The following is a 15,502-nucleotide window of genomic DNA, read 5'->3' as shown; positions in this document are numbered from 1 at the left end:
TTGTTAAGTGGTGTGTGAAATGGTGGAGTGATTTCCACACCTATATCCCAAGTGAATAATACTGGTGTCCTTCTTTATGACTATACCCAGATAACTTGTTTGTTGCAGGGAGACTAGACAGCATTGTCACTGAGATACAATTTTCCATGTGGTTTAAGAATCCCTCTTCCCAGTTCTGTGGGAATTGTAGTTCTGTGAAGGAAATACAATTCTCGGCACCCTTAATGAACTACACTTCCCATCATTCTTTGGAAAAGCCATGGCTATTCAAAGTCATATGATGTTGCTTTAAATATATAATGCAGATTGGGCCACTGTGTCTCAGTCTAACTTACCATACAAGGAGGGAACCATGTTACCTTGAGCTTCTTGGAGGAAATATACAAGCAGATTAACAGCTTCAGAGCTACCAGCCAAAACCACCATGTAAAGCACATACATTGCCACATGATTGCATTATAGCCACAGGACGGTTAAGTCCAGTCAAAGGTGACTATGGGGTTGCAGTGTTCCTCTCACTTTCGGGCCAAGGAAGCCAGCGTTTGTCCACAGACAGCTTTCCAAGTCATGCAGCCAGCATGACTAAACCGCTTCTGGCGCAATGGAACACTGTGACAGCGGCCACAGGAAGCATTTAGAAAGGGAAGAAACCACTTAAGCTAGGCATAAATTTCACAAGCAGTAACACATTAAAGGCTTCTGGTACAAGCCATTGGGCCTGTTAACTATTTCACACCCTAGAAAATCTCATGCAACAGTGGATGCAGAAAAATAGATGAAAACACAGCATACAAATGCATGCAAATTCTTGCCTTTAACTCCTGGGACAACAAGTGAAGGAGAGTGTTTCTCATTGTTAGTGAGTTGCCGTACAGTTCTTGAAAACTGCTGTTTAACATAAAAGCAGGGCAAACCAATGGGAAACACATTAACGTTAGTACTGGAAGGGGGAACCAGCAGCCATCTAAATATTGTTGAACTCCTATTCTCCCCAGCTCCAGACAGCATGGCTATTAGTGAGCAATGGCGGGAGTTGCGGTCCATCAGGAAAAGAAAAGAAAGACACTGGGGGGCTCCCTCTATGTTTGTGTTTCCCATTAGTTGTACTTTGATCTGAGAAAGAAATTGCAAGAACTGTACAGTAATACATAAAACCTAAGAAATGCAATTGCTCACTCTTTGTCCCAGAAGTAAATGCAGGAGTCTTGAACACTTTAACAATCCACAGGGAACTAAAGCTGATCTTATACATTAAATATTGTACAACTGTGGTGAAGTTGCAGTGCACATCCCCACAAATGCTTAAAATAAGACTTTATAATGCTGGTCTGATCCTGCTCCCCTCCCCTCCATCCCACATTCAGGTACAGTTCTGGTACAAATAACTTCTTTTCCTAAATTAGGATGGTCAGTTCTGCTGGTAAATCGTTGCAGTGTTTTCTCCCCTAAGAAACAATGAGCAAACAGCACCTAACTTCTTGTCTCTCTATTCTAGAATTAAATCGAAGAGATTTATCTCACTGTGTGCAAGTCAAATATGCTGTTTAACTTTAGGGAAGGTTATAGGCAGGAGCTATAGCCAGACCCGCTGTGAATACACAGCTTTGACTTTAGACTGAAAAAATGCAACCAGAATTTGAGTTTAAGAATTGGCAATATTACACCTTGCAGCCCTGTGATAATAATAATAATTCTGGGTGGCTTCCAACAAAGATTAAAAATACATTAAAATGTCACACATCTCTTGGCTTTATAGGGGGAAGGGGACAAGCAACCCTGTAGAGTGCATGTAATTCTACATTAATGTAATCTAGTAGTTACATTATGTTAATATTTTTAGACTGCTTTTCTGTCCCAGTGGCTTCAAAATGGCTTAAAAATTAAAAACAAGTGGCTAAAAATGACAATTGCAAGTATCAGCATGACCACCTCTGACCGGAGAAATACAATAGAGAACCAAGGAATTATATATCAGTCTATGCCAAAGACCTGGTGAAATATTTCTCTCAGAACTACTCCTCTCTACTATAACATGTCTCCACATGTTGCCTAAAGCCTTTAGGGCCAGAACTCCTTTGACGTAGTGTGCACCCTGTTTCATTTTCACCGGAAGTGGGTGGTTCCCCCCCCCATATGTGATTTTTATTGCCATGTATGGTTTTATTTATGCATATATACTGCCTGAAGGGGCAGCTTAATTTCAATAGATGCCCCAAATTCACTGCTCTGCAGCCACCAGGACTATCACATTTCTTATGGAGAGCAACTTACTCAGTCACCATCCCCACAGGTAGGGATGATCTGCTTCCAGATAGAGTCTGGCTATTTCCTTAGCTATGCAAAGACCTGCCATTCAGGGCCATCTAAATCCTGCCAACCAAAGGGAATCTGTCGGGTGACACTTGTCTGAACTACTTGACCCACTCCAGCAGCCTCTTTTCATACCACCAATGTTCACAGAGTTAGGGGGAAATCAAAATGGCAAAAGCAATCCATATGGCAGACATGGGTTTATATAATACTGGGGATCTCTTTTCAACTGCATGTGTTCTACCTACCCTGGCTCATCAATGAATGGTGTATAAACAGGGTGCATGTCTGATCCCAATAAACAGGGTGTATGTCTAATCCCAAAGCTCACTCCCACGACACACTGGATTTAAAGAGTAAATGCTGGAGCCTTGGGTGGAACCTGCCTATGTGTAAACAGCCTTTAGCAAAGTTTAATATCTGAACAAGTTTTCTTTTCTTTTAGAACTGCTATCAGGGAAAACCAGTCACAGTGAATGCTGGTAAATGTGTTAGTGGTCTAATTTTAATCAAAAAGAGATATCAGGAACAGGATTCCAAAAAGCACTACCTTAGGCAAATATTCTATGAAACCAAGCCAACAAACACAGCCAATATATAAAACAAAACTCTCTCTGGTGTGGTTCTCATTTGCAGATTCTCCACCTTCCTTTCCTTGAGGCTGATCACAGACGCTGCAATGGGAAACAAAATGATCTGGGTTCTGGCCATTTTGACCATTGTAGGGCTCAGCAATGCCTTGCTGCGTAAGTGCACGCATTTTCAGTATTTCTTTTATCATTTGTATTATATGAAAAATCAAGTGGCATACAACGAAGCTACACTAGCGGTGCAAGCCTCTGCAGTTCTGCTTGTAGCACTGCAGCCAAAATATCAGTTCTAAAAGGCGGGTGAACTTTCTCTTATATTTTGCTAGATCTGGCCATCTTGGTGGGGCAGTATTGGAGAGCGATCTAGGAATGCATTTCTGTGCGTTTCTAATAAAGAAGGCTTCATTCCTGTTTATGTTTTAAGCCCCAAACCCTGTATTTTGAAACCCAGAAAACCTGAAGTAGGAGTGTTTAATAATGTGTGAATATTATGAAGTTGGTTTTATTTTATTATAGGAATATAAAAATAGCTCATCCATATTTACTCTCTGGTTATTTCTAAAGGGGGCAAGAGGTGGGGGGGGAGATTTGTCATAGAGGGCATTTAGGATGTTGGTAAGTTTGCTCAGACAGGCGGAAATCAGGGACATGCAAAAGAACTGGAATTGGTGCCAAGACATTCCATGTGGCAGTGGATGGATGCTGTGTCTTCTAACCATAGGCAGTATCTTCTGGCTTCTAAATGTCCATATATTCTGAAGCTCCTTTAACAAATATACAGCCCACACTAACCAAATTACTAATTAAAAATAGAATCAAAAAGAATTAAAGCTGGAATTTGTGGCAGCTACTGAATCTTTTGTTATATGGCATATTGTGGCATTTTTCCCCAAGTATACAAACAAATATACCCATGTCCAATGTTGGATATGTAATATCTCAAATAAAACCATGTGGTAAGCTGAATATGTGTCTGAAAATAATAATTTTGGTTTATCTATATATCAGGCTTTTGAACTGATTTTGATCTTATTATTGCGCTCATAATAATCTAGCAACAAGGTTCTGATCATTAAACTTACGTTGCTGCCATAACAGGCCATTGTGTTATTCTCATGAATGAAGAGAAGTTTTCTTCTTTTCTAGAGCAATGATAGGGCAGGTGCTTCTTTAAGAAGTTGTGCTTTCATTCTTCATTCTGAAGTGGGGGCTGTGTGTGTGTGGCAATTAGGGAACTCTCCCGTCTTCTGGTTTAATATGCTGGCTGTTTGCCATAATACGTTGACTGACATTAAAGCAATGAATGATGAAAATACCAGGGTTACTTTTGCACTAAAACTATCAGTGTTATTGTGACTAGAATTGTAATTAGTGTGATGGTTACAAGAAGATCAAATAGATGTAATTGTTTTATTTAAAAAGTAAAGGAGTACATGAATTTATGAGGGTGCTTGGTGCCTATATAAAGAGCATTCGTGATCATCTCCCTCACAGAAAGCAACTTGTTGATATCAAACTTTGCTTTAAATAGCTTCAGGACAATGCAATGTTCCAGCAAGATCAAGAGAAAATTGTGGCTACCCAGGAATTGGTGAAATTGAATGCAGTGCAAGGCAATGTTGCTTTGATTCAAATGTGATTGATGCCCCCTGGTGCTTCAAACCCATTTCAATAGAAGGTTAGTATCCACAACTCTAATTCGTTTTTGGATTCCAGTGTCAAATACATTTAATGTGTGTGATTTTTGGCACACAAAAGTACAATATGAATGTCTTGTTATAAGAGCTTAAATTATGCTAAATGTTTTCATTAACGTAACCTTGGCACAAGGCAGGACTGAATCCCAAAATTAGTTGTGCTAGTCTCCTTCTGAAATTACAAGTAGTGGTGTTGTGCAGTGGCCTTGTGATGTCAAATACGTTTCTAATTTTTCTAATTTGTTATGTTCTAATTTGTACGGTGGTTCTCTAATAAAACAGAAATCGCCCCTGAGGGCTTGATCCTCTAACAGATGCATAGAATCTAGGGTTGCCAAGTCACAACCTGGGGAAGAGAGCTGCATCTGAAAAGCTCAGCTCTGTAAACTGCTGCAGACTCAGAGATGCATATATCACATTCCCCATCTCTCCAGCCACTCTCTCACACACATGTGCTAAACCAGCCCTTTCCCAAACAGGTGCCCTTCAGATATATTCATCAACATCCCAGCCAGCACAGCAATGCTGACTGGGGCTGCTGAGGATTGTGGTCCAAAACATTTGGATAGCACTGCTCTGGGGAAAGGCTGCACTAGATCAGGTTGAAAGGGAAGGATGGAGAAAACAGGTAGTTGGGGATTTGTGTAATTGGGGCAGAGAGGAGAGGGCACAGGGCTAGGCTAGCCAGATGCAGAGGCCCCCAAACCTTTCAAAGTAGAGTAGAAGAAGGAATTTCAGGAGGTGAAGTTGGTACGACAGCTGCTCAAGGTGTGGGAGCTCTGTCTTCTTTTGTAACTGGCCATCCCGTCCCCAATAAAGGTATCTGAGTAATATCTAAATCAAATTAATAACATGACATCAATCATGTTGCAAAATTCCCCACACACTTAAATGCAGGAGACTGGGAGGTGGACATTGCAATGGCATCACACATCACAATGCAGATTTTGTATTAGCAGATATTAGTACAGGGAAGAGGTTAAAAAAGATGAATGGACTGCCCTTTTGAATGGCAGCTAAGTGAGCAGTTTTCATCACTACAAATTATATTTATTTTATGTTGATCATTTTTGGAACGTCCATCAATATGTTTAAATGAGATTTTTTTTTAAATGCTTGAGGCAAGAAATGCTCTGATGAAGTGGATTGTGTGGCTGATGCTATTCTTTCACTTTCTCCATCCAGTGTGTGTGTTATAAGGAACGGATTCAGTGATAGTAGGAACCACTTCTCTACACGAAGAAGCTGTGTACAAGGCACTTCATCATCATGAACCCGTATCTTGACAATGTTGGCAGCTGAGATCCTGCAGAATTCTGAGACTAATTGAACCACTTAAACCATGCTGTAGATTACTTCTTCTGATTCTTCCCCCCTACTGTTCAGCCCTTTGCTCCTTCCTGAAGCAATAAATCAAAGCAAAAGTGTTTTGCGTCCTTAATTTCTGCTTTCCTTCCTTCAGACATTTAGTAAGATGCACCTACCCTCATCTCTATACATGCCTGCCAAGTACTTCTCTATATTGAAGAAACAAGCCTTTCCAATGCACAATTGTGGAGAATTTAGATCAAATGTGCTAGAAGAACTGTTTTTCTTGGGTAGGGAAATCATTTCCCTCTGTGACCCTTGCTCTGTTCTGCCAGTGGATAGGCTGCTGTCTGTTTGATAGCACTGGCTCAGAAAACTGGCTACTCAGTGTTTACCAAAATAATCAGGTGCACAGCATGAACAACTTTGGGTGCAAGTCTGGAGGGCAGAATGCCATCATAATATACCACATGGGGAAACAGAGAAAGTACCAAAGCTTTCTCAGAAAAAGAAAACAAATCAGTAAATTACTCTTTTACCATGAAGGCTATTCCAGAGATGGGAGGGAAGGAGGGGAGGGGTGTGTGAAGTGATGTTGTTAAGGACATGAGATGGCGATTGCCTCATCTTTCAAAAAGAATGCAGTCAAAATGGGGCAGTGGGCCAGAGAAAAAGAAATGCACACCAATTACTTTTATGTTTTCCCTGAGTTTACGATCATTCCATGTGACAATGGCTGGAGAGTGAGGTTTATTCCAGGGAGTCTTGGCTGTATAAGGGATGAACTGTATCTCTGTTGTGCATTCATCTCCATCTTTGCACATTTTATTGAGCTCAGCCACCATTTATAGCATAGATGGGCAATTTGTGGCTTTCCCCAATGTTGCTGGACTCTATTTCCCAACAATCAGGGATTATGTGAGTTGTAGACCATCAATATATGAAGGACCACAGATTTCTCATCTCTGGTTTGTAGGCTATACTAGTGTAAGGGAGCATTAGCCCAAAGGTAATGCTATATGTTGTTTTGTTGCATCTGGTCTGGTATCTCCATACAAAATTATCACCTACAGAAAAATGCATCCTAATCTTGTGATGGAAGTGTAGAGTGGCTTGTGCTGCCATACCATAATAGACCATGCAGAAGCAGCAGGACAAGTCAATCTTGCTGCAATGGATGTCAGCTGCAGTTCCATTTTAAAATGTTCCCAACAAAAACAATGAGGGCTGGATTTAGATGAAGAGAGGCAATAACTGAACTTTGTAAACCTTATGTGGAATAAGCATTATTTTTTTTAGGAAAATGAATTTGTAACGTTATTCTTAAAAACCCCCAAAGGGCCTGAGTTTCTCTGCCCATGCAAGAAGTCTTGGGTTTGCAATTTTGGGAGAGGAGAGACTGTGGAGCGGCAAGCCCCCTAGATTTAGAGGCCAAGTTGTCCTGCCCTTGCATGAAGTATTCAGTTTGCAATTTTGGGAGAGGGGAGACTGCCCACTGTGGAGCGGGCTGGCTGGCGAGGCGCCCTAGATATAGAGGCCCTAGGCTTCAGCCTACTTAACCTACACATAAATGCGGCACTGAAAACAATTAAGTTGTCTGTAACACTGCATGAAGTATCTTCTGGGAAGCAGTGAATTTGATATGTGCCTTGCCTTATGTTCTCTGCCCAAATGATTATCTGCCTGGCAACAACTGTTTATTGCCTCCCAAACAGAGCCCTTCCTCCTGGGCGGACTCTGGATGCCAATACAGCTCCAGAGGTCATGACATATCTGGGTACTGATTGTTCCTCTGGATCGGATTCCTCATAGGATCTGGTCGGAGGACAGTAAACTAGCTGAACAGCAGATAAACATTTGGGAAGCTTGGCCTTCTGCCCAAAGCCTGAACTATCACATATAAAAAAGCCCTTTGTCCTTTGTCCTTTTAAAAAAGGAAGCTTGTATGCTCAGTTCAGACATGGTGTGACATCACGGCTATTAGACGCTGATCTGCAAACTAAAAGCCATTATTCAAAGAATAATCCTTGGGACTGAAGAAGACAGGAAATTTTCTGTTATCTAACATCTAGGTCTGGCAGCACCAGAATCAAGCCACTTATGTCTAGCTTCTCACCATTTCAAGTAAGCCAAAATTTCTACGTATTTCTTTTACTTACTCTGCACATTACTTTATGTAAATGTCAGGGAACTGCCATCGGCTCAGGGGGGAGAGGGGAAAAGCCGGATGGATTACAGAGAGCCCCCAAAGATCGTGGGAAGCAGCTCCTCCTCAGCGGAGGAAAGTAGCCACGCCTCCAGTGGAGAAGAGCTTCAGGGCTCGGAGGAGGCAAGGCGGTGCCAGGACACCTTGCCTGGGCAAAGCGGGGAGGAGAGAGGTCCTCCGTTACCCATGCCCTCCTTGCGCAGTAAGCTTTCGCGCCGAGAGGGGAGGCGCAGACTGGGCGTCAAGAAACTGCTTTGCTGGGGAAGGTTTAAGGACCGCCCACTGTCAGATTCTGCCAGTGAATGAGCCAGCCATGGGAGAGTGGCGCTCTGGACAGATAAAGTTAATTTTGGCATCAAAAGCAAGGCTTCACAGCTGAGCAGGGAGGCATTTGCCTGCTTGCTCTTAAGCAACTCCTTGGAACCCTAACAGTAAATCATTGCCATATGGTTTCAAAGGATGCTTCAAAGGAGCAAGATCTGGAGTGTTATCATTGTTCATAGTCCCATTCCACAGATCTGTGCACTTAGATGGGAGGCATGTACACATATATTGACCAAATAGATGGCAACACTACAGCAAACTCATCCTCCAAGTGGTGATCCTTAGGTAGCCAATATGACATTATTCCACACACAAGGAGGAGGCATCAGCAGAAGTACAAAAAAGCAAGAAAGTACAAAAAGTCTTGGACCGATGTGGACTCAACATGTTCAGTGGCCACAGAATGCTAAGTGTCTGTTGGCAGGGACATAGAAGATGGGGGGATGGAATGGAAAAGGCCATGACTGGCTTTTTGAAGCACTTTATACAGCAACTTTTTTTTCTTTTCAATTTCCACATGTGATTCTATGATTCAAAGGGATGTCACAGGGACCCAATCCAGCAAGAATTACTCAGAATACTCTGGATCAGGACATTTTTCTTTTATCATGTTGGCTGTGTTTATAAAAACACTGCGCTGTATTGTTGTAGTCAATACTGTTCTAATTTCTGGCAGAAACATTTGTGGCAAGTGTTAAACAATTATTGACTGCAACTATATAACTCAGCAGTCTTATAATTTTATATAGTTTACTTAAAGCATGGGGAGCTTATCCCCTAAAACAGATATTTTAGAAGATTGTTGTCCTAGTCAGTGCCGGATTTATGTATATACTAAACAAGCTATAGCTTTGGGCCCCACTCTCTTAAAGGTTAAGGGACCCCCGACCATTAGGTCCAGTCGTGACCGACTCTGGGGTTGTGGTGCTCATCTCACTCTATAGGCCAAGGGAGCTGGCGTACAGCTTCCGGGTCATGTGGCCAGCATGACTAAGCCGCTTCTGGCGAAGCAGAGCAGCGCATGGAAACGCCGTTTACCTTCCCGCTGGAATGGTACCTATTTATCTACTTGCACTTTGACGTGCTTTCAAACTGCTAGGTTGGCAGGACCAGGGACCGAGCAACGGGAGCTCACCCCGTCGCAGGGATTCGAACCGCCGACCTTCTGATCGGCAAGTCCTAGGCTCTGTGGTTTAACCCACAGCGCCCCAAAAAAAACTAAAGAAAAAAACCCTGGGTGTACATTTCCAAAATATAAGATAAAAAACAAATAAAATAAAACCTACATACAGCAACAGTGTTGTGTAGGCTTCTGTGATGTACGTAATGGACCCCGCCTGCTAGCCTGCTCCCTAAAATATCACTGGTTTGCTCATTTCTATATCAATTGCTTTTATAAAATACATATTTTGTTATGTGCAAATGGCTTTAGATACCTATTAGGTCCATAAATTACCATATAGCATATATTCAACACAAAAAACAGCGACAATTTGTTGTTGACAAAGGACAGCTAGACATATAAAGGGCCCCATTACCTTCAGTAGCTTAGAGTCTCATCAAACCTAAATCCGTCCCTGATCCTAGAGTAACAGAAAAGAGAAGAAAAAAGGATTAGCATTAGCATTTAGACTAAGTGCACCATAGTATGAGGCCTGGCCAGCAATGGATGCTGTGTGGCTTGTAATCTTTTTGTACAACCGGGACTGGAATTGCTCTAAGCTCTGGTGAAGTGGAACACACAGAGCACGGCCTTGATTCCCTTTATGTCACAGTGGGAGGAATTCAATGTAGCACTGAGCAGATCAGTCCAACAACACAATGATTTGCCTTCTCCTGCCTGCTGTTCCAAGGTTTCTCTTGACCCCCAGAGCCAATTCTTGATGTGTGGAGGACGCCCATGGAGTGGAGAGAGGAGGAAAACCTTAAGGCACTAGCAGAAGTTCCTATGCAAGCTTCTATTGGTGTGACTCATTGATAGAATCCTGCCCGATCCTTACTATCTTTTGGTGCTGGGGTTACTTGCTTCTTGTTTTTCTTGCCACTTTGGTAAAGGAGAAGCAATGATTCCATGTATCATGTGGCTGACTGGTAATGAAGGGATGTAATCAAATGCCAGTTCTTCTCCGAGTAAACCCATTAAAATTAATGGACCTAAATTAGTCATGCTCACTAATTTCAACAGGTCTATTCAGAGTAGGATTAGCACTGAATACAACCCAAAGAGTTTTTATTTCAGGTCGTTGTTAGTGTTGAATCATCAAATTAAATGCAAACAGAGATTCCTCATTGGCTAGACAGGTGCACTCTGTGTATGCTCATACCATTTATTTCTGTGGCTTATAATTCTAAATCACATCTGCCCCTGCTCTGTTTAAGCTCTGTAGGCTGTGTTGATTGGGTAGAATATGACCTAATCCACACTTTTCAGGAAACTGATCCTGTTTTGTTCTTTAAATAAAAATAAAATATAAATTAAATTGCAATTCTTCCTGCATTTTGTCACAGTGAGGACTTCATATCATCAGAGTCTCCCACTGCACTTTACAAGCCTGTTGTTGGTTTGAGTACCACATTCCCAAATGTAGAGACAATTAATATTTTTAAACCTCACCCATATCAGGTGTGACTGGTGAAAGATTGTTCAACACCCTTAAAAGAGTCCATTACTAACGTTCGACTTTAACTGAAGATCATTGAATGAGCTCAATCATTTTAGCATTACAAAGGTCTGCATTACAAAATGTAGGTTATGACAGATTAATTGACAATTATTATGCATTTAGTTCCATCATAACTTTGGACATAGTCTTGTTTATTTAGGTGAACAAACAGGATCCTCCCAAAAGGACTGAGCACAGGACCCTGTGGACCGTGAATCTGCCATTGAACAGCATTTTTTCACCGATAAATGAACCAGCTTAAGTATTTGTATTATTTTAATTTAGGGATATAAATGTAATGTAAACATATGCTATTTCAGATCAGTTTTATTGGAAAGTATTAAAGTGAACAAGCTGGATATAGCAATGGAATGCAAGCAATGGTTATTGTTGGTTGCTGCCCTGTGCTTAGGATCTGTCTGTTCCCAAAATAGAAGACATCCACCATGTAAGTATATATTGCATATAATATTTGTTTCTTAATAAACAAAAGAAGCCGAGTTAGTGACGAACAGCAAAGTGACGAAACAACAGGCAAATGCAGTCATCTATAAATTGTTAGTAAAATAATTCCCATAGAAGAAATTATTATTTTCTTTCTCTCTATGTGAGGTCAACTGAGGATAACCTTGAGTGCCACTGTTGTAGTCCATAAATTCCTTTAGGCATTCTTATTATAGCTTCATAAACCCATGCTACAGTGCCATGTCCTATAGACACCCACCCAACCACTGTCGCCATTACTGTTGACAAAGAGTACAGAAGACAATCCACACTTGCTGATCAAACATTGGTTTGTATAAAATGATAATGTTGGCACCAAAGACAAGGAGACTGTACCAGCCCCTGTGAGGCAGGTATCTGATGGATGTGCAGCAGACTTCTTGCTTGTTGTAATGTTAAGCTCCTGTTACTTATAGGCTGCATTTGCTTATCCCAAACTCTCACATTAAAGCTCAACCAGTTACAGCCAGATAGACTCTTCACAATAGGAGATAGGAGCCTTGTGAATTGGTTGAGATATTTTGAATTCATGAAGAAATGCAAAGTATTAAGGGACCACATGATTTATTTTCTATAAACCCAGCTCACAACATGACACACCAACTGTCCACCCCACATTTGGTTACTTTACAATGGAATGGTAAATATGGTTGCTCCAAATGTAGCAATTCCTTCCAAACAGATGCATGCCAATGTCTGATGGATGTCCAGGCTAGAAAGAGGTGTGATTCCACTTCTGCAGGCATCACTGCAGAGCAATGCACAGAAAAGGGCTGCTGCTTTGATGCAACTGTGCCTGATGTCCCATGGTGCTTCAAACCTTCTGGAGAAAGAGGTAAATGATACATGAAAGGTTTGGGGGAGGAATGGGAAGTAGCTAGGGACAGGGTAGAAATTAGATTCGTTTCACATGACCTAATCCACAGTTTCTGAAACGATATGAGAATCAAAACACAGCCTTCCAAATTTTGCAAACAATTCCTCCAGTTGTTCACTCTGGATTCATGAATTTAGTGAAGGGCAGGCATGAAATGGAATAGCTAAAATAACTAAAGATATGCTCATCATGCTTCCTGTGGGAGGCATTTCAGAGCCTGGTTGCCACCACGAAGCAACTGGTCTCCTGTGCCGTTTTACTTCAAATAAAGAATGCACTTGGAGCAGGGCTTTGCATCTTAACACATGGGGCAGGCTGCAGTGGGAAGAGGCAGTCCTTCAGCTGTTTGGGCTCTGTGCCAGGGGGTGGGGTCTAAGCTCCAGGACCTTGATTTAGGTCCTTGGATTTTGGTTTTGATGAGCTTCATTTAAGCCAACAAGGAGTTATTTCTCAACCTAGGCTGAAAGCAACATTACAAGCTGCCTAAAACATGGCATATGGTTTCCAATAGCTTCACTCCGATATGCAAAGAGAATGATTGAACCCCAAGCAAGAGTGGACTGTGGCTATCAAGGGATCACGCGCAAGAGGTGCAAAAGGATGGGATGCTGTTTTGACCGAAAGGCTTCTGACACATCAATGTGCTTCTATCCCCCAGTGAATGAGGGTAATGACTTTGTGTTAATGTTCTCCGAATTCAAGAGGGGATATATAAGCCCATTCACAATCATGTTCCTTTAAGTTCTTATGTAACCTGATGTCATGTAAACAATCAATAGTTTTGTTACATAATTATTATTATTATTATTATTATTATTATTATTATTATTATACCCTGCCCATCTGGCTGGGTTTCCCCAGTCACTCTGGGTGGCTTATAGCACATGTAAAACATAGTAAAATATCAAACATAAAAAAAACTTCCTGATACAGGGCTGTCTTCAGATGTCTTCTAAAAGTTATGTAGTTCTTTATTTCCTTGACATATGAAGGGAGGGCATTCCACAGGGAGGGCACCACTACTAAAAAGGCCTTCTGCCTGGTTCCCTGTAATTTCACTTCTCACAGTGAGGGAACCAGCAGAAGACCCTTGACGGAGGACCTCAGTGTCTGGGCTGAATAATGAGGATGGAGAGGCTCCTTCAGGTATACTGGGCCAAGGCCGTTTTGGGTTTTAAAGATCAGCACCAACATTTTGAATTGTGCTTGGAAACGTACTGGAAGCCAGTGAAGATCCTTTAGGACCAGTGTTATATGGTCCTGGTGGCCACTTGCAGTCACCAGTCTAGCTGTCACATTCTGGATTAGTTGTAGTTTCCAAGTCACCTTCAAAGGTATCCAAGCGAGAGATAACCAGGGCATGAACCTATTGAGGACTGGTTAATGGAAAAGGAGAGTTCCTGTTCCACAGCCTGTTTCTTCCCCAAGAGAGCACAAGGCAGGCAACAGTAAGCCTCACTGGCTGAGGATAGCTCCGCCAGTAGAGCATGAGACTCTTAATCTCAGGGTCATGAGTTCAAGCCTCACATTGGGGAAAGGATTCCTGCATTGCAAGGGATGGGACTAGATGAGCTTTGTGGTCTCTTCCAACTCTACAATTCTATGATCTCTGTTCAGAACACTTCCTCCTCCAAATTCCAGTCCAATGTAGAGGAGGACTCCTATCCACATGATAGTGAGAAAATAGGATTGGGCACAACCCTTTGACCAGTTGTTAATTGTTTCTGCCTAAGTCATGGTCCATAACAAGTCTTTTAATGGTTTGTGTATTCTATGGTTAAAATAACCAAACAGATAAATACATGAAAGGCACATCAATAGAAGTAATAGAAGGCTGGCAGTAACATGATTCATTTTTCTGAACAGTTTCCCAGCATTGTGTAATGGACATGAGTGCAAGGGAAGACTGTGGATACCCGGGCATCACTGCTGAGGAATGCCAAGGAAGAGGATGCTGTTTCAATTCATATGTTGTTAGTACTCGGTGGTGTTTTTACCCAACATCCATAACAGGTAACAGAGCAGCAACCTGCTTGTGACAACAGATGTTTCTGAAATAGAGAGGGATGAAGTATGCCTCCATAGAGCAGTGTAGGGATAGCATCTTGATCCATGTCCATAGAGATTCTGTCCTGGAATGAGAATACCAAATATTCCAAGGACACTGGGCTGCAACTACAGTCTTGTGCCATTTTAATTTTTTTTTTAGTTGCACATTTTTCTCCCCACCACTTCAGTTCTGTGTGTATAGGATATGACAGCATGTCTCCAGCCCCAGTGTCAGCTGATTCCAGCTTCAATTATTTTATTTTATTTGTAAAAAAATGAAATCTTTTTGGACAAGCACTTTGAAGAGATGTGCTGGTCAGGTGCCATCTTCATTCACCTTAATGTGTCTGGGCCCCACTCCATCACAGAAACAGTGAGGTGAGTCCCAGAGGCATTGGGAATGATTAAGATGGCAGCAGCTGCTACTCTCTCATCTAGTACTTGTCTTAACAACTCTGGTCTGAGGAGGAGCCAGAAAGGTAGAGCTGCCCTGCTTTCAGCATCATGGCCCACCGCTATTGCCAACCACCCACACCCACTGTCATCGGTTTCCTGGTAAGCTTGGGAGAGTATCAGAGTGATGCTAAGAGGAGCTAACGGAAGGGCACCTGGCAAAAGCTCTGTCCCCGCCCCCCAAAAATCCTAGTGCTGGCCCTGATAGCACATCTTGTAAAAACAACAACTTATGATTGTAGAAATAAATTGAAGTAAACTAAAGATCCAATAGGTTTTCAGAGTATTTTATATCAAAAGCCTTTCCCATTTATTTTTCATTTGAATGTATCTTCTTCCTTTACTTCAAAACATATAAGGATCTTATGAATTCTAGAACTCAGAGACTTATCCAATAATAATGGGAGGAAATAATAATAATAATAATAATAAATTTTATTTATATCCCGCCCTCCCCAGCCGAAGCCGGGCTCAGGGCGGCTAACAACAATTAATTAATAGGCAGAAGAACAAATTTGCAT

The 15,502-nt window shown here is 41.7% G+C and overlaps 2 protein-coding genes across 2 annotated transcripts in view; both read left to right on the top strand.

Annotated features, from left to right (window-relative positions):
* The first annotated feature begins 2,913 nt into the window (after positions 1-2,913).
* On the top strand, positions 2,914-6,024 carry LOC310676085 (trefoil factor 3-like). Its single transcript, XM_083437417.1, has 3 exons — positions 2,914-3,056; positions 4,432-4,578; positions 5,783-6,024. Exons 1-3 carry the CDS (start codon positions 2,990-2,992, stop codon positions 5,794-5,796), a joined length of 228 nt encoding a protein of 75 aa, XP_083293543.1. The 5' UTR covers positions 2,914-2,989; the 3' UTR covers positions 5,797-6,024.
* Positions 6,025-7,829: 1,805 nt separating this feature from the next.
* LOC310676779 (uncharacterized protein) overlaps positions 7,830-15,502 on the top strand; it is an 8,421-nt gene continuing 748 nt past the window's right edge. Inside the window, exons 1-5 of the mRNA XM_083438908.1 lie at positions 7,830-8,029; positions 11,419-11,546; positions 12,285-12,437; positions 12,991-13,146; positions 14,346-14,492. Coding sequence (XP_083295034.1) covers positions 11,465-11,546; positions 12,285-12,437; positions 12,991-13,146; positions 14,346-14,492 — 538 coding nt within the window. The 5' untranslated portion in view covers positions 7,830-8,029; positions 11,419-11,464. The remainder of the gene's footprint in view (positions 8,030-11,418; positions 11,547-12,284; positions 12,438-12,990; positions 13,147-14,345; positions 14,493-15,502) is intronic.

This window comes from Podarcis tiliguerta (assembly GCF_965153285.1).
Source record: "Podarcis tiliguerta genome assembly, chromosome: 4".
In the NCBI taxonomy this organism is placed as follows: Eukaryota; Metazoa; Chordata; class Lepidosauria; order Squamata; family Lacertidae; genus Podarcis; species Podarcis tiliguerta.
Note: the sequence above shows the minus strand (reverse complement) of the source record. Positions and strands in the feature narration are given on the sequence as shown.